A 24,712-nucleotide genomic window follows, 5' to 3' on the forward strand; every position below is an offset into this window, starting at 1 on the left:
AAAAAAAATAAAGTCTTTAAAAAAAAAAAAAATTCCATTTAATCCTTATCTGATCCCTAAGAGATACTGATCCTTCTGATATTGCCCACATTTTACAGATGGGGAAACTGAGGCACTGGGGGGACTTCTTGTGTACTTATGGTCATCCAGCTTTGTAGATGGCTATCTGGTGAGAAGTGTATTCCAGAGATCCAGGCGTAGAAGTTGAAGCCTGGATGAGCCTATCAGGTTGCCCCAGGCTTAAGAGGCAGACACCGTGGGTGACCCCAGATAATGCAGTCAGCCTCAGGGCCCTCAAGGATGGGGGATCGAGGGGGTGCTTCCTTCCACCCTCTGGCCCAGGATGTGGGCGATGGCCCAGCAATCCAAGCAGAGGGCTCCAGGGGAGGAGCTTAGTGACCCTGCTCCTGGAAGACCCTTCTCTGTCTCTTTGTCTTGCATGTACTCCTCAGATGTAAATAATACAATGGCAGTGGTTAGAGTGTGTGCTCTGTGTGGGATGAACCTGATTCCCTTAGTAACACTGCAGGCTTATATATAGCACAGTTCAGCCAAGGGCCCACGTGCTCTCCAGGCCACAGCCCCCATCAGCAGCTCCCTGTCCACCAGGGCACCTAGCAGCGGCAAGCCTGTGACTCACTCAAGGTCACAGGAGGTCAAGGGCAGTGCTTGGAATAGAACCAGCCTCTCTTTCATCGGCTCTAAACCCCAGTGGCTGGAAGTTCCCTTTATGAATATTGGAAAACCAGCAGTCCTCAAATGCATGGTAGTAGATGTCCAGGGCTGTCTCTAGCTTAGAGGGTTGGGAGCTGTTGCCCTTGAGTGTGGGAGTTTTCATTTATAATGTATTATTGTCTATTTGTTTATTGATTTTGGCAGAGGAGGCAAGTGCACAGTGGCTCAACCGAACAGTTGTAGGGGAGAGTGAATTGGATTCTCCCAATGTTGATAAAAATGTGGGGATCGACGAGTGACCTTCCCAGGGCAGTGTCATAAAGCAGAAAAGGCTCATTCTAGCTCCATGTGTGCAATTTTAAAGTTTTAGCACAGGGTGCCGGGGTGGCTCAGTCAGCTAAGCGTCTGCCTTGGGCTCAGGTCATGATCCCATGGGTCCTGGGATCGAGTCCCGCATTGGGCTCCCTGCTCAGTGGAGAGTCTGCTTCTCCCTCTCCTTCTGCCCCTCCCCCTGCCTGTACTCTCCTGCTCTCTTTCTGTCAAATAAATAAATAAAATCTTTAAAAAAAATAAAGTTTTAGCAGCCACATTCAAACAATTAAAAAGAAACAGGTGAAAGAAATTCTCATAATACATCTAATTTACTCTACTACAGCCAAAATAGTAATATTTCAACATGTAACTGATATAAATATTAGTGAGATATTTTACCTTTTTTTATTCCTGCTGAGTCTCGAAATCCAGGGAGTGGGTAGTTTATACTTACAGCACATCTCCATTTGGACCTGAGATTTGGAATGAAATACAAATAAAACCTCCCATGCTATTTAAGGGCCTGCTCAAATACCACCTATTCTATAGGATCCTTCCAGGTCTCTTTGTTGAAAACAAAACCTGTGGCCTTTATTCCTTGACTGGACGTTTGTCTTTTGTTGCTGTTGTTTTCACGACAGCATATTTCATATCAGAATTCCTCTTGCATGGGTTTGACCCTCCCACCATATGTTGACTCTCTGGAGGGCGGGACCTAATTGCAGCGGGTGTGGGGTGAGGCTGGGGAATGTAGTGGAAACTATACAGACTTTATAAAAGGATGGACATGAGTTAGAATCTTGAATCTAACGCTCAGGAGTTATGAGCTTAGGAAAGTCGCTCAGTGTCTCCAAGCCCCAAAGTGCCCATCTCTTAAATGGGTAGCTGTCCATACCTCATGAAGAAACCATTATTAACATCTAGTCTGTACTGGATGTTTTGGCTAATACCAAGAGAACAGACTTTTGTTTAGCCCCGAACACACAGTAGATGCTCAATACATATCAGTCATGGGTCCCTTCTATCATCCTGAGTCTCCAGTACAGTTGGTGCTATTATGGGCCTGTTTACAGAATGGGAGTCCCAGTGTCTTCATGATAGGACATTCCGGTAACATGCATCCCAGTCCTTGTTCTGGTTCTGCAAAATATCCATGTCTATTAAAATGCACCTTTAGCAATTTTCATTTTCATTTTCAATTTCGTTTTTGTTCTCTGCATTATCGTGATTTGCTAAATCAACAGATATGTTCAGACTTCTTCCACGAAGCACTCATCCCCACTTGCTGGAATGGAGATTGTCTCACAAGCCCCAGCGACAGAGAAGGCTCAAACACAGGCACATGGACCCGCTGCCCCCGCTGCCCTGCCGAGACAGAATGATGGCCAGGAGCTAGAAGACAGGCGCCTGGCCCAGGCATGATCTTGACGAAAGAGTTGGGTTAGCCAGGGTTTAACCTTCGCACGATTGACATTTGTTGGGTCTAGGGTCCTTTGTGGTGGGCCCGTCCTGGGCATTGCAGGATGTTGAGCAGCATCCCAGACCGCTACCCACTAGAAGCCAGCAGCACCCCCTCCATCATGACACTCAAAGATGTCCCTTGGGGGGGCAACGTGGCTGCCCCTTGGGAAACAGTGGACTAGATGGTTCAAATGTTGGCTAGTTCTAGGACTGTGCGCTGAGAACTCACCGTCTTACACAAACACACAAACACGTGCGCGCACACGTTGGCTGTTCCACGGATAGGCTCATTCCCCGTTTGCAAGCTGCGGTGCTCTGCTTGCTCAGCCAAGCACTCTCTCCTGCGCTCCCACCCCGCACCCACTCACAGCCCAAGCCGCGGAGAAGGCTGAATGGGCGGCATGCTGTGCTGTCCGTGCGTTGCAGCCCCCCACCAGGATCTCCGAACAATCCCCTCCACCCCCTGCTTGCCACTCAGGTGGGCTCCAGCAGAAGGTCGGCAGCTGCAGCTGCTATAGTTCTGCACTCGACACGGATGGCTTTGTTTCAGGCTCTGAAGAAAACTTCAGGCCACCGCTTCCGCCAGCCCACTCCTCGGCTCCCGCGCCTCTGGCCTTTGCCCCTGACAGCTGGGGCTTGCCGTGCCAAGCAGATCTCTGCAGCTCCCCATAATAAAATGGTGGATCAGACCACAGAGGGAAAGAGCCCGTTGGGGAGGAAATTCACATCTCTGTCTTTTCGGATTTTTCTCTTTCTTAGCTTTGCTTTCTTCCCATTTTTAGCTGGGAGAGTAGACAACTAAGGTGTCCCGTATCTTCATGTTTATGTGTGGTTTTACACTTGACAGAATGTGTCCTCGCCGTCTTTAAACGGTAGACCTAAAACTCTCAGATCTGGAGAGAGGACGCGATTGTCCTGAGTCACACAGCTAGCCATGTGTAGAGGCTGCTTGCTTTCAGAGGCTCTGGCCGGTTGAAGCCAAAGAGGAAAGCAGACCCAGAAACAAGTATAAGAAAAGATACTAAGGACTAACATACAGTTGCACAGAATGAACAACCAGAGCTGTGAGAAAGGAACAACTAACACTTTTTTTAAAAGATTTTATTTATTTATTTGAGGTGGGGGGGCGGTTGGGGGAGGGGGAGAAGCAGACTCCCCACTGAGCAGGGAGCCTTACACAGGGCTTGAACCCAGGACCCTGGGATCACGACCTGAGCCCAAGGCAGGTGCTTAACCGGCTGAGCCACCCCGGCGCCCCCAACTAACACTTATTGAGAGAAATAGAAACAGGAAATGACTTTTGAGGGCCAGAGCTCAGCTGGCTACTGAAAATAAATAGGGGGCACCTGGGTGGCTCAGTTGGTTAAGCGACTGCCTTCGGCTCAGGTCATGATCCTAGAGTCCCTGGATCGAGTCCCACATCGGGCTCCCTGCTCGGCAGGGGGTCTGCTTCTCCCTCTGACCCTCCCCCCTCTCATGTGCTCTCTCTCATTCTCTTTCTCTCTCAAATAAATAAATAAAAATCTTTAAAAAAAAAAAAGAAAAGAAAGAGGACTTCGTCAGGGTGATGGGGACTGTGCACAGAGACACTCCCAGCAGAAACTAAGTGGACAGGATTAGTGCCATCATTCATCATTGTCATTAGCCTCATCATCATTGATGCCATTTATTGAGCACTTAATAAATGGCAAGCACTGGGTGGGACATTTTACATAAATTATGTCAGTCCATTCTCACACGAGGTGCTAATGCTCACCACGTTTTATGGACGGGGGAAGGGAGACATGGGGATGTTCAGTGACTTGCCTGAAATGATACCGTTCATAATTCATGGAATCTGGATTCAAAGCTGCCTTTCAATGTTGAGTAAGATAAGCTCTTCTAGAGGGGCGCCTGGGTGGCTCAGTCGTTAAGTGTCTGCCTTCGGCTCGGGTCATGATCCCAGGGTCCTGGGATTCAGCCCCGCATCGGGCTCCCGGCTCCGCAGGAAGCCTGCTTCTCCCTCTCTCACTCCCCCTGCTTGTGTTCCCGCTCTCGCTGTGTCTCTCTCTGTCAAATAAATAAATAAAATCTTAAAAAAAAAAAAGATAAGCTCTTCTAGAATAAGCACAGTCGGGGGCATAAGGAATTCGATAAGCTAATAAGTAGAAAATGAGGAGGGGCGCCTGGGTGGCTCAGTTGTTAAGCGTCTGCCTTTGGCTCAGGTCATGATCCCAGCATCCTGGGATCGAGCCCCGCATCGGGCTCCCTGCTCGGCGGGAAGCCTGCTTCTCCCTCTCCCACTCCCCCTGCTTGTGTTTCCTCTCTCGCTGTGTCTCTCTGTCAAATAAATAAAATCTTAAAAAAAAAAAAAATGAGGAGAGAATACAAACTTGTAAGTGTCCAGAGGCTAAGCATGTCCCATGGTCTCTCTTCTCTCCTCCCCACAAAAGCCTCCACCCCAGCTCTCCCTTTGTCTTACATATTTCTCCAACACGGCACCAGGGTGCTATGCTACGAACCCCGCACAAAAGAAGAGGTGAGCAAGACCCCACCTGATCCCTTGGCCTTTAGTTTCCCTTCTGAACACCAGGAAACCTTGAGGCTCGGAATCTTCAACAGTGAATTCTCTGGTTGCATGTGCACCTGTCTCCACATCCCTCACTGGTCGTATGGGACTCAGGATCTGCCTCCATTCATTTCATTCATTCTTCAAACACATTTGCCTGAAACATGTATGATGTGACAAGAGCCAAGATAGAGGCATCTAAGTCCATCGTCTGCTGTGCACATGAGGAGGCTGCATCCCTATGAGGCAAAGCATTGGTCCATGCTCATGCAACACGTGATGGGCAAAGCAGGAACGTGAGCCCAGATCTCTGGAGGGGCCATGCTCTTCACCAGAGACGATCCTGGTTTTCGTAAATCTTTTTTTTTTTTTGAAGATTTTATTTATTTATTTGACAGAGACAGCAAGAGCAGGAACACAAGCAGGGGGAGTGGGAGAGGGAGAAGCAGGCTTCCCGCGGAGCAGGGAGCCCGATGTGGGACTCGATCCCAGGACGCTGGGATCATGACCTGAGCCGAAGGCAGATGCTTAACGACTGAGCCACCCAGGCGCCCCCTAGTTTTCGTAACTCTTAACACACTTGACTGATGTAATATTATGAAGATAAGCTAACGGCATTTTTTTGTGTGTGTCTTTCTCCTCCTTTTATTTTATTTATTTATTTTTTCTCTCTTTCCTGTCTCCCTTTCTTTCTCGTCCTTTCTTTCTCTCTGTCTCTTTTTTTTTTCTTTCTCCTTAGGACTCCACAGAATGGAGCAAGAATGAGAGGAAAAAGGCCGGCAGAAAAGCATGAACTGGAGGTTTGTTGAGCTCCTCTACTTCCTGTTTGTATGGGGCCGTATCTCAGTGCAGCCCTCCCACCAGGAACCAGCTGGGACAGACCAACATGTCTCCAAGGAATTTGATTGGCTTATTTCAGACAGGGGGCCTTTCCACCACTCCAGGAGCTACCTATCCTTTGTGGAAAGACACCGTCAAGGATTTACAACCAGATATAAAATATACAGGTAAGACCTGGGTTGAGCTTGTCCTCGCCTTCCGTGCCTTTCATTCATAGAGGGCTCTTTGGGGTCAGGTGTGGGTATGGGCCTCTTAGTATGGAGGAACATCGGGGCAGAGGGATCATGAACCTTCAGCAGGCTGTTATTCGTTGTTTCACCTTGTTTTTGTACTTTGCACAAGAGATGAACAAGGACAAGGACAAGAGCGAATAGCTAACATTTACTGCATGCTGACTGTGTGCCAGGCATGGATGGTGCTTACTACTTGGCATACACTCTCATTTAAGCCTTTGTCATAGTCATCGGAGGTAGAGTCTATCTCTTCTCTCCATTTTACGCACAAAGTCACTGATCCTCAGCTAGGTCAAACGATTTGCCTGAAGTTCCACAGGCAGTACGTGATAGACCTCGGGTTCATACCCTGCATCCACAGTCACAGAATTTTCAGTCAACCGCATCAGATATAAGTAGTGTTGTTGGCAAATGCTATTAACATACCAACATCCTACCCAAAAATATTCACACATCTGCAAACAAGTAGGGACACTCAGTGAACAACCTTTCCTGATTTGGTTCTTGACCTGTTGGAATGCCACTCACCCAAAAAGGACTTAGCCCAAAGTGTTTTCCTCTTTGAAACCATCTTAGATTCTCCCCCATTGAGCTCTTTCACCCTCTCTTTGATATCTCACAGCTCTCTACACTTACGTCTCTTTAGTTTTAAACCATCTGAAGTTAGAGTGTTTCTTTGCGTTTCTTTCTCACCCAATTAGAAACCCGTTGAGGGCAGGACTTATATGCAATTCATTCCTGGATCCCTCAAGTGATTTTTGTTCCTCCGTGTATCAGAAGCACACAATAAAAGTTGTGGACTTAAATGAATTGGGGAATGCAAGAAACTCTCTAGAGGTGTAGTCTTTGTCTTAAGGTCAAGGAAGAAGGAGTATACCCTTAACCTTCTGGGCTAGTTAGAATGGGAAAACCAGGAAGCATGGTGGAGGAAAGGACCCTGCATCTGAAAAAGCAAGCATTTAGGTCGTAAGACTTCTGTGTATTTGTTAGGACAATGGGCATGTCTCCTTTGCACATTTATTGGCATCGTAGACTGGGGATGTGACTTTATGCTGAATATTCTAATCCTACTTTGAATAGTGGCTGAGGCTTTGCAAGTTTCCATCTATGAAAGAGTTCACAGATGAGCCTTGAAGGGTGCTGAGTGATCAGAGTTACTGAGGGAAGGTCCTCTGGGCATGATAGAAAGCAGGAACACAAGGAAGCATGGATATGGGGTGTGCAGGAAAGGGGGAAGGAGAGCAGGGGTGGAAAATAAGGAGACTTTCTTCCAAAAGAGAATTTCAGAATTTTAAAGTTTGTTTATTGGGGCGCCTGGGTGGCTCAGTCAGTTAAGCAGCTGCCTTCGGCTCAGGTCATGATCCCAGGGCCCTGGGATCGAGCCCCACGTCAGGCTCCCTGCTCAGTGGGGGGTCTTCTTCTCCCTCTCCCTCTGCCTGCCTCTGCCTATTTGTGCTTTCTCTCTCTGTGTCAAATAAATAAATAAAATCTTTAAAATATATTTATTGATTCAGAAGACCAGTCCTTGGGAGAACTATTCCTAAATCACCTAAGAACGATAATAACTATCGTTACCGTTATTATCGTTATTAATTTGGATCCTTGGCATAATTTCTGGTGTAATATAGCCACTGCTCTTTGTGAACACGTGTAAACCAAACGTGGGCACTCCCTGATGACTCGACAGAACATACTGGTATCTGAAGTCTCAGGTACCGGGAAAGATGCAAGCTGAGCCAGAGGATTTAAGGGAACAGAACAAGTGGTAGAGATCCAGGTATCTTACCCTGTTTGCATTTTGTCAGACGATAACATCTTGGTTTGATGTGTTGGCTTTCGCTTCCATGTGGGCCTCCTGAGGACGCCTTAAAGTTGGGTGACTGGGGTTCACATTTCCTTTTTAAAGATCAGAAGATGACTGACTTAAATAAAGTCATGCAGCCGAAAAATGATGGATCCCGGACCGGAAACAATGTCTGACTATAAATCCATAGAACTAATGGCATCCATTCATTATTTACAAATGTTTGTTAGCTGTAAGCCTGTCCCTGTGCTAGACCCAGGGGATACGTGGGCTTGAAGATGAGTAGTAATGCTCTAACATGGTGGCCTTGCTTGGGTTTTAGAAGGGAGCTATCGTGCATGGTGGATGATTAACATATGCTAGTGATGACTGTTGAAATACCCCTAGACTCACATGGATACTCTGAGTAGAACTACAATAGCTTAACAGTGAGCACTTAATGATGGGCCGTGAAAGGATGCCATTGACTCCTCACAACAACCTCTGTGAGGTGAGCAGTGCCTTGGCATTTTACAGATCGGAAAACCAGGGCTTGGCGAGGCTGAGTCCCTGGCCCCAACTCGTCCATGTGATAAGGAATGGAGCTGGGGTCCAAGCATGGACCCGCCTGACCCCACAGCCCTCCTTCCAGATGCTGTGCCATCCGGCTCCCCCAGCATGGTGTCTACACATAGAGTGTTCCCGAGCTCTGGAAGGGCTCTTGCAGACATTTTTCCTCACAACCACTTTGTAAACATTTGGGGTTGGTTTTAGAGAGAGCTAAGAAAGGGAAGGTTGTTAATGAGGTTGGGGGTCAGGACATCTGGATACTAACTCCTTCTGGGCACCGGTCTTGTGACATTAGGCGAACTCCCTCCTCTCCTGTATCCCACCCTCCTCACCCATCAAATGGTAGCCTTGATATACATCAGTGGTTTTCAATCTATGCTCTTTGAAATCTTGAGGATCGATGAAAGAAGTCATAAAAGCCGCTGTAGTGTGGGAAGACAGGCAAGCTTCTGTGTGTGGGAGGGTGACCAGGCAGGATCCCCCCAGCCTTACACAGCACTTATACAGTACAATCGAAAGTCTCACTCTTCTGCTTTCGTGTTCTGATGTTCCATATGCTTGCCTTTGGGTCCCACTGCTAAAGCAAAGTGTGCCTTCATCCTACAGGCTGATTTCTAGGATGCTTTCTAGTTCTAAAATTAAGTATAAGATTTAACCGAGGTCACGTGGTTAATTAAATGCTGGAGTTTGACCCAGAAGTCAGGCCCCTTGGTCATCTAGTTATTCCTTCCTTCCTTTATTTAATCCTCCAATAATTATGAAGCACCAGCTAGAGGCCCAGCACCGTGTTTGGGGCAGATGATACAATGATGAGTAAAACAAACATGGTCCCTGCTCTCCTAGGAAAGACTGACATTAATTAAACACACACACATACACACACACACACAATAAGTGCTACAAAGAAAAAAGTGCAGGGTAGATATAACTGGGAGATCATTAATACCATCAGCATTGATTTGGAACCTACTACGTGCAAAGATCAGGTGGGGTTCCTATCCTGATCAGCACATGGGCACACATGCAGATAAGTACCCAGAGACACGTGTGCCTCTCCAGGCCAGGTTCAGACCAGAGCCAAAGCCACTAGGACATGCTCCTGAGGGCGGTTGTCAAGTGACTTTGTCCTCACCGCATGCTGCTTTGTTGAAGCATGAAAGCAGCGTCTTCTGGTGATTTCCATTGTGTCTTCCCGTGTGCTCATGTAGACCTAGCACATTAAACACTCGACATTGGCATCATGACAGCAAGGCTTTTCTCCAGGAACGTGCCACACTGGCTTGTGCTAGACAGCCAGCCTTATGGAGGTGCCCTAGCCCTCCAGCTTTGGCCAAGTTCCCCCCACCCTGCCCTCATGCTGGGCCCCAGGCTGATCTAGGAGCTTCAGAAAAAATCTGAGGGGAGGTCTCCTCTCCTCCCTTAAGTGGGTTAAGGCCATTTCTTTCCTCATGCACATGCACACAGAGGCTGGTTTCAGCTCATAGACTCGGGACGGGAGTTGGTGCCAATGGCAAGAAGGGGAGTTTTTCTTGTAAAATCCCAGCAGAAGCCTTTTCTCGGGTTGCTTCACAAGCCAAGCAATAAGATGTGTACAAGCAGTGATTTAGGTGCACGAGGCACACGCTCTCTCTTGCCTAAGTCTGAGCTGATGCACGGAGGCTGGGGGATTTTCTGCGTGCACCTGCCAGCATTGTTGATCTCAGAGTCAGGGAACCTGGGCACTGGCCCACCTCTTCTGCCTCCTTCGTGCATGCTTTTGGCCCAGGTAATGGAATTTGGGAGCTTCTGTTTCGTCGTCTGTAAAATGAGAGTGTTAGCCAAGGTGATCTTCAAGGTCCTCGCCTTTTCTGAAATTCCATGATTCCATGAAATACTGTCCTCAGAAGGTATTGCCTGGGGTAGTGGAGAGGACTGGACCTGGGGGTCTGGAGACTCGGGCTTTGTTTATTTTGGGGCCAGTTTCTGGCTTTCTCATCCTCGGCCAATGCATTCTATGGATCATTCACTCATAGAATTTAGCACCAGTCATATGCCGTGAGCTGTGCCATGGTTTGGTCATACAGATATGACCAAAAGAAAACAATGAAGTGCACATGCGTGCACACACACACACAAACACACATGCACAACCAGTAGGGTCCACCCTGTCCTCCACCAAACTCAGAGTTGAGGGTGGAGGGTAGAAGCAAAACAAGAATCAGTAAGCACACAGTTATCATTCCATGGAGAGGAGTGGATAAGGAAGTGCTCAGGTCCTCAATTTGCTCCTCTGTAGGAAGGGATAATGATGTCTGTCTATCCTACCCACCAGGTCAAATGAGGTAAAGTTCACGTGAGAATGCTTTGTACAGTTTAAATGTTCTATCAGCAAATTTTTTTTTCATTAAGGTTCTAAATCATCATTCGAATAAAATCATTGATTTTCACTTTCTGCTAAGCCCATACATACATTAGTCATTCAATACAGTCATTCTGGGAGGGAAATGCTCTTTTTTTTTAATTTATTTTTTATTTTTTAAAAGATTTTATTTATTTATTTGAGACAGAGAGAATGAGAGACAGAGAGCATGAGAGGGAGGAGGGTCAGAGGGAGAAGCAGACTCCCCGCTGAGCAGGGAGCCCTATGCGGGACTCGATCCCGGGACTCCAGGATCATGACCTGAGCCGAAGGCAGTCGCTTAACCAACTGAGCCACCCAGGCGCCCGGGAAATGCTCTTATTGCCCATATTATGAATAAGAAAACATAGGCGCCAAGAGGCTAAGCAAATTGTCCACGTCACAAGACGTGTCCATTGTCATGAGAAGTGTCTCGGCTGGGAACCAGAAGCGGGTCTCTGAGACCCCACAACGGGAGCTCTTACCTTATGCTGTCATGATTCTCTCTAGTTTTTAGTTACCTGGTTTATCATCAAGTGTGGAGAAACTCCCTCTGCCCCTGGGCAAGTTACAATCTCTCTGAGGCTCAGGTTTCTTATTTGCAAACTGGAGCTCCTATGAAATGCCTTGTGTGCTTGTGGTGCGAAGTAACATTGCTATCAAACATTTAGAGCTTGGAATTTTGCAGGACCTGTATAAATCCGAATTTACCCTTTCATCTCAGATGGCTGATGGCATTACTAGAAATTATTTCTTTTGTTCTCGAGATAATTTAGAAGTCATTTTGGTCTCTTCATAGTTGCTGCTAAAAAAAAAAAAAAAAAAAGTCAGTTTGGTCCAAAGTTGTTTCCTGCCTTTTTATGTTTTATTTTCTGTTTATTTTTTCCTGACTTTGAGCTCATCAGTAATTGCAAACTGTAGCAGTTCCATGAGAGATGGTTTCATATTGAGTGGTTTTCCCTGCAGGTTGCTGAGCAAGTGGTTTGTGGCTCCTGGTGTGCCTTCCTCTGAGCCCTAAATAAGTACGTGAAAGTTGAGTGTAAATCAAATCTTGGGAAACCAAGTCTGATTGCCTAACTGTCTTTCACATTTATTTCAGACTTGCATGACTCTCACTTCTAATCTGATATTCTAATGGTTCCCTGATGTATTTCACAAAAATATCCACAGTAGGTTTTGTGGTAAAGCTACTTGGCTGAATGAATGTGGCGGGAGGCGGGGCGGGGGTGGTTGGTCTCCCCGAGGTGAATGAGATGCGCTCCTTATCCAGAAATCATTCAAGAGTATCTGTTGGGTACCTAGGTATGCCAGATGCTGTGCCCTGGGGAACCAATAAAGTACAAGGTAGCCTGGACTGCCTTCAAGGAGCTTACAGACAGGTGGCAGTAAGGGAGAAGTCCACCACTGCACCTCTCAGGATGCTTGTGGTTGAACCTGACACCACCAGCCTCCAGATTCCAGATAGAATCTTAATATCACATAGCGCAAGGGTTATATTTCTATTAGTGTAGGAAAATTCAATCTAAATCGGCGTTTCCTCAAGTAGATTACACAGAACTCTAGTTCAATGCAGTGTTAAAAGGTGTTTTCTGGAACAACAAAAAAAGATCCCATAGTTAACAGTAACAATGATGATAAGTGAATTGCTAACATTGAAAACTTACCAAGTGTCTAGCATGAACACACTGTGTATACATTATTCCAACTGATTGATCCTTCCCATCATCTTGTCCAGTAGGTTTTATTATTTTCTCTGTATAGAACTTGTCCAAGGAAGGAGAGCTAGTTTCTGGGAGAGTACGATATGGCATAGGCAAGGGGATTCCAGAGCCTGTGTGTTTAATTAACCATTGCCTCCCAAATTTTATATGCATATATATATATATATATATATATATATATATATATATATATGATACACATTAACAATATTTGACCAAATCTCTTTGACCACACAACCTCTTATTCTCACAAGTATTGGAATTCTGGAGGGCAGGTGTAAGGATTGCTGGCTCTACCTGGCTTTGAGTGTCTCTCCTTTGGACACCAGCCTGGGTCAAAGCACTCTTAAAGGGACACCTCTTTAGCTTGGAAGCTGGCACTTGGCCGAGGAAGCCCCCCTACGCATCCAGCTTTCCCTTTGAACACTTTAGTCTAAGTCTGCCCTATCCCGGCTTACGACTGAGAGGGAAGGAATCAGCAGCCTCAGTTTCCCCGTCAAAGGTAGTAGCCTTCTCTTTATTTTTTTTTCATTCTTTCCCTTTGCATTTCCTAAATTTTTGAGCTACTATTTCTTATTCCTGAATTTGGCATTCCCGCCTGTTGTATAGGGATAGGGACCTCAACAGAGGCCGGAGCCACGGTCGAGGAGTGAGCTAAGACCTGGATTCCACATTGCAAAGAAGCGGTGCACTGTAGAGTTACCTGCAAAGCTTTTAAACAATACCAGTGCCTGGGTCCTTCTTCTGATATTTTGATTTCATTGGTCTAGTTCGGATGGGAGAACCACTGGCCTGGGGCAATGATTGCCAATCGGGTGATTTTGCTCTCTAAAGGGACATTCAGAAATGTCCGGGGGGATTTGGGTTGTCACATTTGGTTGTGGAGGGGCCTGCTACCGGCGTTTAATGGGGTGAGGCCAGGGATCAGGGACACTGCTAAATGGCCTGCAACGTACAGCCAGCCTTCTGCAGCAAAGCATCATCTGACACACAATGTCAGTAGTGTGGAGGTTGAGAAATTCTGCTCCAGAGCAAGTATTTTTGGAAAAAAAAAAAAAAAGGAAAAGGGGCAGTGAGAAGGATATCAGAATAAATAGTCTTAGCTTTTGGTCTTCACGCGTCTGAGTTGGAATGGTTACAATATAGGCATCAGTGTCATGGTCAGGTTCCCAGTCTGGCTGCGGGGCCAAAGGGGAAGGGATTTTGTATATTTTAAGACATGGCCTCAGACCAGAGTAGAAGTTAATGCATTCAGGAAGGTGAATCAGTTTGTGCTTCCCTTAAATAGGAAATCAGTTCTCCTCTCCAGAAAAAACAATCTCCATTCCTTCAGGAGATCTGGGAGATCTGGTGGGTTTCTCCTCTGACTACAGAATTCCCTAGGAAGTGAGATGTTTAGGCACCATTGCGAGGTTTGGCTATACACGGCTTGAGTCCTTAACAACCAGTTTGGACCCAGTGGGTGAACAGATAACCTTTTATCCCTTTTAGAGCATGCCCAGTAGGCATGAAAGAAGATGAGAACGGGACAATGTCTCAGGTTTATAGTTGTCAATTTCAGCCACTTAGAGGCTGGCGTCACTGGTGAGAACCAATACCTTGTGCCCTCCCCCTACATTATCCCTCATTTAATCCAAATTTCTGCTCAAGTTCTCCCTGAATAGAGAGGTATGGGGAAGGATATACTGCAAACATTTCCCGGGCCACTTGGTGTCAATTCAGAGATGTTTTGTGTTGATTATTTAAAATTGATCTTCCCCTTCCAAGAACGATAGCTCTATTGCTACCAAATTGGTACCTTTGCTGGGCTTTACCTCTTTGCTCCCATGCCGTTACTGAACTGACTTCGTGAGCTGCAAACCTTAGTTTTCTTCAATCGTGGCCGAGCCGTTGTCCAGCTTGAGTCGGGAGCAGGGTCTGAAAATGGACAGGCTTGCACACTTCCCTCAGGTGGAGCGACTGACACAAATTCCCTGTTGGGACTGGGGAAATTTGGAAAAGAGAGACAAGCCCTTGCAGCTTCAGAGTCCACGCTCCAAACCTTGGCCAAAGAAGACACAGGGACTGGATCCATGATCTGGAGCACCTGTAGCTTACGCATTCATTTGAAAAATGTTTACCGATCTCCAGACTCCTACCAACTGGCCCTGCACCGTTCCCTTGGGGATTGGAAGAGGAACCCTTAATCCTCCCCCTCAAGGAATCCATGATATCTTGGGGTAAACTGACCAAAGACAAATAAAGCACAGTACCTGTGCTGAGTTCCCTGGCTGAACCCTGCCCTTGGGGCTCTGTTTGTGGAGGGGGAGGGGAACTTGCCCTAGCACTAGGATTGTGACGGGGGGAAGGATGGGAGGAAAAGACAAGTCTAAGAAGGCATCCTAGAGGAAAGGGTATTGAACTCAGTCTTCAGGGAGGAGTAGGAATTTGTGAGAAGACAGCCGGGAGAAAAGTAGCCCAGGCGGACAGAGTAGTGCCTGCGAAAACAAGAGGTGGGAGGAACCTCAGATCTATAGGGGTGTGTGTGTGTGTTTTGAGTAGCAGTGATGTACAACAGAAGGCTGGATAGCAACTCGGAGGCAACAATGAAAGAAATTTGGAATGGCAAATTGGTTTCAACCAAACTCAAACTCTAGCACATTGTCAGAGTATTACTGGACCCTTATTTAGAGCAATGTTTTTTCCTTCTTTTGTCTTTACATTTCTTAACCCTAACTCACGCTTAAATTTATTTTTACATTGATACTTATTAAACCTATAGAAAGAGATACAGATACACGATCGAAATGAAAATTCGTAAAAAAATACTTAACCTTATACGTGTGATGTATTTTGATATTTTCTATTCCATTCTAGTACTGTCTATTCCTTTCTGATTCATTTATTTTTTTTAAAAAAAGATTTATTTATTTATTTATTTATTAGAGAGACTGAGATCGAGAGCACACAAGAAGGGGACGTTGGGGGCTGGGGGCAGCGGGGAGGAGGGGCAAAGGCAGAGGCTGAGGGAGAAGCAGGCTCCCCGCCGAGCAGGGAGCCCAATGTGGGGCTCCATCCCAGGACCCTGGGATCATGACCTGAGCCGAAGGCAGGTGCCCAACCGACTGAGCCACCCAGGTGCCCCTGGTTCATTTATTTTTTAAAATGTGGCTCCCTACCAACTAAAGTGATTTCAGCCTCCGCCAATGGAGTGGGCCTTCCTGTCTGAAATACACTGACTTTGGGTCCGTATCGTGGTCATTTGGGGCACAGGGGACAGCTGTGCTGTTTGCTTCTCAGAGTTTGCCATGGGCTCTGGTTAAGCATGTTAGAACCTGTGCTTTTCCTGATTTGGGCAACAGGAAAATGCTGAAGGGTTTGAAGCAGGAGACTGACATGGGCTGATAATGCATTTAGAAATATCGCTCTGGCAGCAACGGGCAGAATGCGTGGAAAGGAGTAGGAGGGAAGGGTTCAGAAGCGGTGGCAGTAATTCAAGGGAGAGGAAGGGAGCGCTGAAGCCAAGACAGAGGCAATAAAGATGGAGTTCATTAACTCCCAAGTACGACTCCATGCCACCGACAGAGCTGCTCCAGACCTACCCGTCAGGCAGCTCCCTTCCTGGGCTGCATCCAGGCCTACCTGCCCCAATTCCATTCTTGGCACGGTGTGGTTTTTTTTTTTTTTTTTTTAAATGTACAATTCGGCAGCTGCTGGATACCTTTGTATCCCTTATGAAAGGAACCAGAATACCCAGGCTTCTGCCTCCAGGCAATTTCTTTATCTCGCAAGGCCTTCCTCCTGGGCATAAGAATTACTGAGTCTCATTAGCGGTGGATTCCCAGACTGGCTTGGAGGAAAGCTTTGCATCCCACCCTTTATCTGTACCTGGCTTGTCTCTGCAAACCTCTGCAAACCTCCATGGCAACTTCCAGCCCCAAGTCAGTATCTAAGCTTCTGTGAAGCTAAACCAGTCGCTATCCCTGAGCAATGGGCAGCAAGTCTTGAGACTCAGGCAGATCTTGGTTTGAATCCTGGACCGTGAGGTCCTGGGTCTGTTACTTAAACTTTCTGACCTCAACTTCTCCATCTGTGAAATGGGAATACATCCCATAATTGTTGCAAAGATTTAAGAAGATAACATATGATCATAGTTAGCACAGAGCAAGCGCTTTGAAGACTGGTAGTTAAACATTTTCCCTGGAAATTCAGTGGCAGGGACCTCCAACAACAAGAGGCGAACTCGATCTGGGTGCTTGTAGGTTAGGTGTCCTAGGGTGGTAGCATTGGTTCCATTCTTCGACTAAGAAGACACTTGTTTAGAGGAAGATAAAAAGGAACAGAAAGATTTCTGATGCCCTGAGGCACATATAGCAGGAATCCAGAGGCCTACATACTGGCAAGGTAGCCTTAAGCCATTAGCATGCATGGATTCGTGTAAACCGTATGCATCCCATGATTTGCAAGTGTCTCATTTATTAATCAGCCCAGGTGATGGGAGCTGTCTGCAACATCTCATCTTCCAGTTCCCGCCGCTCGGTGCCCCCCAGGTTGTCTTTGATGTGTAATGCTCAGGGGACGTTCATCCCCCCAGGCATGGCTTTTCACCCAAGCACCTTCCAGCCATCAGCAGCGTTTCAGAATGGGGTCTGTTTGTGTGGTGGGAGTAAATCTCCTGTTTTTCAAACTGTAGGCATGTGGTTCAGAGAACAGTAGCAAGGTGCAGCCGCCCTCCCTAAGCACTCGGGACATCCTCTTTGTGACTCTAGCATGACATCGGGTGTAAGATCCTATTTATGGAGGGTGTGGTTTGTGTGAGAAAGAAGGAACTGGATACAAAGGATCTGGAAGTCTCTGGCACGACTAAATGGTTTGGGATTGTCTGATTTGGGAAGGAATTGCTCACCAGTGCATGAAGTCGACATATATAAGTCTCTACCTTGTGCAGGAACTGCATGAGCCTCTGATACCAACAAAGCAATATTCTTCTGTGCCTTTAGGAGCACTGTAGGTAGCTGGCCAGAGATGGAGGGTATGGAGTCAAATTGCTCCCTCCTAGGGGGAGTGCAGGGGAAGACGATTAACATGGAGTGCTAGTATAAATAAGGATTTCAAGAAGAGGATTTTTTCTTTCTTTTTTTTAAGTTGAGATCTGGACAGTAGGAATTAGGTATAGGAAAGTAGAGTTGTGTGTGTATGTGCATGTGTGTGTGTGTGTGTGTGTTTTGAGGTCATGTCCAGAAAGAGACAGACTTGTTCTGGGGTCTGCAGTAATTTACTCTGAATGACAGGCAGAGAAAATGTTCGCATGCAGGCCAGGGAAGTGAGTCGGGGGTTGGATCATGGAGCTCGATGTATGTTCTAGAAAAGACTTTGCACTTTATTTATCCTAAGTTGGTGCCTTCCACACTTTCTCATTTCAAAATTCTCTCAGTGATTTTGTTATGGTTCCTGGAGGCCAGGGAAATCCTAATTCTGTTTATTGAGGAGTTAGGTCTGAACAGCTTAATGAAATATTTATGTCCCCCAAAGTTTAGTGGCCATTTGAAAAACGATGCATGCAAACCTAAAGAAAAAGCAATATTTTGATTTTAAATATTCACAATAATCACTGTGAAATAATCACAGTGTCTGCTTCTTAAATCTTGCAGTTGGATACTGCCACCCTCATTTCCTATTCCTCATTCATTTTTCTGCAATACTTTGTAGTTCTGCCAAAAACCCACCTTAACGAAGGTATGCCATATGAAAGGAATGGATGTGTTTTAATGTTGAAACTGTAAACCACTTCAGGTTAGTAGTTTTTGTGATGCCCAATAAATGTCAAGTATCTCTCATTTCTCTTGAACATTTATAATATCCCCATGTCCCTGTGAGTTTGCCGTGGTCCTCTGTAGCATCTCAGCACACAAGTTAGGAACCAGGTCCTAAGGACAATGGGGAGCTCTTTAGAGGATTTTGCTCAGATGCAGAGCATGTCACGTTGTCATCTTAGAAAGGTGACTCCTTTATTCTATATTTAAAAACACCCCATGCATGGTGCCTGGGTGGCTCAGTTGCTTAAGCATCTGCCTTCAGCTCAGGTCATGATCCCAGGGTCCTGGGATCAAGCCCCATGTCCAGCTCCCTGCTCAGTGGGAAGTCAGCTTCTCCTTCTCCCTCTGCCCCTCCCCCCTTGTGTGCGTGTGCACTCTCTCTCAAATAAATAAATAAAATATTAAAAAAAAGAAAAAGAAGGAAAGGTGATTCCTGCTAAAATGGAGAGAATCGATGGACAGAGAAAAGTTGAGAGAGGGTGCAAAACAGATGGCAGGGAAATAGAAGGCTACGGCAGTGCCCCAGGTAAGAAAGGAGTGTGTCTTGGACTAAAGTAGCATCAATGAGGATTTGAGATCCATGTAATTTTTAATTTTTAATTTTAACTTTGAAATAGTCAAGAAGTTGCAAAGATAGTACAGAGAGGTCTCATGTACCTTTCACTCAGTTTTCCCCAAATGGTTACATTTCATATAACTATGACATAATATCAAACCCTAGAGCTTGATATTGGGACAATGCATGTATACCACTCTGAGTCATTTTATCGCACATGTGGATTCCTGTAACTACCACCACCATCAAGACACAGAGCAGTTCCATCATCACAAAGATGTCTTGTGCTGTCCCTTTTCATCATGCCTTCCTCCTCTCCCCTGCCATCCCTAACCTCTGGCAGCCACCACTTTGTTTCCTGTCTCTGTGATTTCATCATTTCAAGAATGTCATATAAATGAAATTATACATTGAGGTATTTTAAGGAGATGGAAAACTCAGTATTGGGATTTGAAGGCTGAAAAGCCAGGAAGACTCAAGAAGCAAGGGACGTGGCAAGATCATAGCTTAAGTGTTGAGTCACTGGATCTAGGTTAAATAGGAAAAAGAAAAGGGGCACATTTTTGACTTGGTCAGTTGTGTGGGCGGTGGTGCTTTTCATCAAGATAGGCAGCCCTGCGAGGCAAGGACACTTTGGGGTTGTGTATGATTGAGCATGATGAGTCAGCTCTGCAAATGTTAAATTTAAACTAGCTGTAACATCCAAATAGAGACTTGGTAAGCAGTTGTATAGATGGTTCTGCCCCTTGGATAAAAAAAAAAAAAATGGTATTCAGAGCCATCAGGTTACCAATAGTCATTGTAGATGGCCCTTAAGGATGTGTTCACTCAGGGGAGCTTGTTTAGCATGCGCAGAGAAAAGCATTGAGAAGTTGAGGACTGGCCTGTGGTACAGGAGGAAAGCCAGGGACGTCTGGTACCATGGAAGTTCAAATAAATGAATGTTTTAAGGAGGGAGGTGTGGGTAATCAGGGGCCATGGGTTCTGATGGAGAATATAAAGTTAGAACTGAAAATAGCCTTTTGTGTTTAAAATCTTGACCTTGGCAAGAGATGTTTAAATGTAATGTTGGGGACAGGAGCCAGATTGCAGTGGGCTGAGAAGTGAGAAGCAAGGAAGTAGACTTTTTTTTTAAAGAAGCATAACAAGAAAGGGAGCAGAGATGTGAAATAAAGGGAAGAGCTTTTGTTGTTGTTCTTTGGCTTCTAAGGGAGGAGACCATTAAGAAAGGGAGAGGCTGGGGCTGAGGGTCTGAGTGAGGTTATTTGTGATGGAGCAATTCCCGAAGAGGCAGGGAGGGAGGTAAAGCATAGATGGAGGTAAAAGGAGGGGCAGCTTTCAGCTTAAATAGGAAGAAAGAAAGGAAAGAGGGGATGTAGGTGCAAATCTATTGATTTCACTCAGGATTTGAAAGGACTTCCGATGGCCTCTGTTCTCTTTGTGAAGTGGGATGTGAAACCAATCTCTGAGCACGGAGGCCTTGCGGGAGTGCCAAAAAGAGTTTGTAGTGTTTTGAAATCGTTAGTCTGCAGAATGGTAGAAGGATCTGATTAAGGAAATACAAAAGGATCACCAGGAAGCCCCGAGGGCTCTGATAACGTTGCTAACCCTCAATTGATAATGACTGTAGTCTGGGCACCTGGGCTATTGTTCTCCAAAAGAACTTAACATTCGAGGTAAGAGCAAAGATGGTGGATGTAGGTTCAAACAGGTAGGGGTTTGCCAAGGGACAAGATGGAAGAACAATTGGGTAAAGGAGTTAAGAGTAGTGGCCAAAAGTAAACGTAGGGATGGATCATTGGATCTAAGTTGATCCAGAAAGAAGTGAAGACAGTAGATCGTGGATAAAGGGAAATGAGATCCTCATGGGCCTGGAGGTCTTGAAGAGGTAGAGAGTAGGTGTTGTGATGGATGAGTCCAAGACTGGAATATTTTCACATATGTCAGAGTTAGAGGGGCTTTGGGAAATGACACATGCTAGGAGTAACTAGGAAAGAGGGGCTGGAGGAGGGAGAGGGTGGAGATCATAGGGATGGAGTAGGTCAAGGGGCCTAGAGGCAGAGGGTATTGGCTGCTAGTCACACGGAATGAAGGGAGAAATTGGGGTGAAGACACAGTGTGAAAATCAGGTGTTGCTGTGTTCATGGTAGAGGAGAGAACAGCTTAAAGTTCCATTATTGAACACAACAAGGAAGAAAGGAAGGCAGAGGATGGGGTAGATAATTCAATCTGCAACAGAAGATTTACATTCGAGGCTTTTTTCTTTCTCCATTAGATCTTTGAATAATGATCTATCTTCTCTGAGCCCCAATTCTCTTCTCCTTAAAGAGGAACTTAAAATCTTTACGTCTCCCACAGAGCTGTAGAGTGTGATGCTCAAAAGAGAGAGTGCAAGTAAATGTGCTTGGTAAACCTGGCACCTTCATATAGAGATGGGTCCTATTGTTCCTGTTTACTGGCACCCAGGGACTGACTTTGGATTCCTTCCACTGCTCTGATGGAAGATACTGCATTGGTACCTAATAATTGCATTTGAATGGCCTGGTTTCGGAATATCGTCTTAGGATAACAAAATGAGCGGCAGCTGTAATATTGGAGACGGACCGTTGGATGTCCTATCTTTTAGATGTCCAGAATAAATATTCGAGAACGGTTGACCCAGACAAATTGACCGATGAAGGATAACTTGTGCTTGAACATAATGAGTTCAATATTCTTTTGATTTAAGAAAAGGCACCGGGGCACCCAGGCCTGGGATGCTTGTCAGCAGAAGGGAAATGTAGGTCGTCTTGCACTTACCATAGACACAGAGTCCTCACTCTGTAACAGCTTCAGCTCAGCCTGCGTTTACATCATCATCATCATCATCATCAAGAAGGGGTGGGGCTTCCAAAGGGAGAATCTTCTGGCAGCAGAACCTCCTTAGCCTTGATGTTGCAAGTTGAGCTGAAATGAATAGGATAATGGGGGAATCCCCTAACAGAATCCAGTTGGAATTCATTCCAGAGCCAAGAACAACACTGAAAAATAAAAGCCCACACAGGGTGGAACTAATAAACTAGTTTGATGGGATACTGGATATATTAATATCTACATAGCCTCCTAGCCTTATTAAGCCATAACAATCCCATGGGACAGTTCCTACCTTTAACCCCATTGTACAGATGAGGAAATGGAGGCTCACAGAAGTATTTTGCCCAAGGTTACACTGTTGGGAGGTTATGTAACTGATTCTAACCCAGGCAGTCTGGTTCCAGACTCTGTGCTTGTAACCACTGGCTCTGCAGAGTGCTGGGGTGGGGAGGGGTGAAAGGAAAGCAGCCCCGGGAACCAAGGAGCTTGTATCCTGCGCCATCCTCGATGCTGAATCATCTTATGACCTGGGAAACTTTCCTTTCTAATCCTCCATGATTCTCATTTCTCCTCCTCCTCATTCCTTTCCTCTTTGCACTTTTCTTCCTGTGCTGCTTCTTCCTGTTCAAATATACCTTCTATAGGTAATGCTTTTAAAGTTCACAAGACAATTTCCCATATGAGGTAGGTAACACCATCCCATTTTGAAGATGAGGTAGCCAGAGCTTTGGGCAGCTAAATATCTGGGCAGTGTGATCAGTCTGCTAAGTGGTGTAACATTGACTTATATCGAAGCCTTCTGACTCCTCTTTCAGTGCTCATTGTAACTGGCCCACAGTTGCCTTTTTGTTTGATGAGACCCTTCTTTTCTCTGATAACTCAGTTTAGGTGCATCCTTCATGCTGATTGCAATACTTTTTAAGAGAGAATGGAAGAGCTTTGCAAACATGCAGAACTTTACCTTGTGCCTGCAGAAGGATTCCAGAGGTGGTATTTGAAAGAAGGAGCAGTGAGGCATATGCAGTTCTTACATGGTATGGTTCCATGGGTCCCTTGGCCTTTCAAAGTTCTGAGAAAATTAACCCTCGTCAAGTGTCATCCCCAGATTCTGGGAACAAAGTATTTCTTCCAAGACTGTTTTCTTAAAATTAGCAGATCAATGTGGTGTCATTAAAAACAACCAATTCACCACACCTAAGGGCAGAGATCCTTCTGCCTCCTGTGGATGGAGGATGGTAGAGAGAAGATGCATAGCTGTATGTATTATGCCATTCTATTTCAGTCTACTGTATAATTCTCTTCCTTTTTTTGGATCTTATTCTGTTGCTGAGTTCCACCCACTTACTTCTGGGAGACAAGGCCAGGTGAAAGACATCTGCAGATTTCTCAACATCCTGATGCACTTGTCAGTGGGTGCTGGGTTTTCAGTAGTAACTTGGAAGCCTGTCTGTCTGAGAGAACCAGAGAAGGTAGCCCCTGGCACCGGACCAATAGCTCTTAAAAGCAGGAAGCTTGTGAACTTACATATACAGAGCCTGCACTGGGGATCAGAGAGTTCTTCGTGGGCTAGTTCTAGAGAGTGAACTGGTAGGAGTTTACTAGAAAACAGTTTTCCAGGTGAGAAGTTTTTAATGGTCAGTTGCTAGAAGATGGGAGGGGCAGTCACTCTCTTCTTACCCAAGTGCTTCTAATTAGCATAGTCTGACCAGAGAAGAATGTAAGCACAGGTGGGAGATTGGCTTTAGTGACCTTGGATACCCTTGACACCCAAGGTTGCATAATCATGCTTACAAGGGATACTCTTCTGTCATTTATCTGATTGGAGAGAGCACCCTTTTCTAATTCTTCTAAGGAGTCTGTTCTATGAGCGGAGGCTCTGAATGTCTGATGACCAGTTTAGGGGACACTCCTTCTGTGTTTCTGATGTTTTATCTAAGTCTTCTCTATGGGCCTCTCCTCTGCCAGATTATCAGTTGAATGGTGCTCTTCCTTCTGTCCTCCCTGGGTAATCACACTCACTCCTGTGTCTTCCCTTATCACCTACATTCCAGCAACTCCCAAACTTCCATCTCTCCTCCAAACTCCACAATCCTTTGAGCCAACCACCAACTGGATATTTCCCCTGGACTTTTTCATGAAATCTCAGAATCCTCTATTACCCCTTCTCTTCCAATCTATTTCTCTTCCTGTGTTCTCTGTCTCAAATAAGGGCAGCATCATCGGTCAAAGGTCCAAGCTAGAAGGTTGGACAATAAGTTCAAATAATTCCTCTTCCTTACCCAATAAAAGGCAGTAATAATAACAATAATAATTTTATAGTAATTGCTAATATTTGAATGTTTACCATGTTTCAGACTCTATGTTAACCACAGTACATGGGTTATATTGTCTTGCCTTTCCACCAGCCTATGACTGTTGCACCATATTGTAAATGAACAAAGTAAGTAGCTTGCCCAAGATTACACAGTTAATAGGTGAAGGGGCTAGGATTCTGGACTGCAGAATTTGTGTCTTCACTCTCCTTGATTTGCTGCTCACATATCCAATCCATCACCATTTTCTCTCCTGTATATGTCTTCCGATTCATGTACTTTTCCCTATTCCAACTTCCTCTTTCCTATCTTATTTCCTAAGTCATTGGTCGCTAATGATTATGTTTCCTTATTTAAAAAAAGTCATACCACCATAGTCATTGACATATTATATATACTTTTAATGTTTATTATTATATAAGCATAGACATAGACATTTTAAAAGATATGAAGGAATAGATAAAAAGTTAAAGATTTTTAAAACATTATTTTAGTTCATTGCTTACCATGTATTTATTAGCAATTGTGGATATAAACTCTTATTATGTCAAAAGTCTTTGGGGTTATTTTAAATCAATTGATAGATATGACTGTTTTGTCATGACTTTTTACTTTGTACTGTGACTTCTGCAGTGCTTAACTCAGGGAAAGGGGAAATACTAACTCTGCTTTTTTT

General features: G+C 45.4%; 1 protein-coding gene across 2 annotated transcripts in view; it reads left to right on the forward strand.

Moving 5' to 3' along the window:
* Window positions 1–24,712, forward strand: part of BRINP1 (BMP/retinoic acid inducible neural specific 1) — a 171,689-nt gene that overhangs the window by 42,572 nt on the left and 104,405 nt on the right. For both annotated transcript variants that reach the window (XM_035015957.1, XM_035015958.1), the window contains exon 2: window positions 5,736–6,003. In XM_035015957.1, coding sequence (XP_034871848.1) covers window positions 5,786–6,003 — 218 coding nt within the window. In that variant the 5' untranslated portion in view covers window positions 5,736–5,785. The remainder of the gene's footprint in view (window positions 1–5,735; window positions 6,004–24,712) is intronic.

The sequence above is a fragment of the Mirounga leonina genome, unplaced genomic scaffold (genome assembly GCF_011800145.1).
Source record: "Mirounga leonina isolate KUSES-001 unplaced genomic scaffold, KU_Mleo_1.0 Mir_170, whole genome shotgun sequence".
NCBI lineage: Eukaryota > Metazoa > Chordata > Mammalia > Carnivora > Phocidae > Mirounga > Mirounga leonina.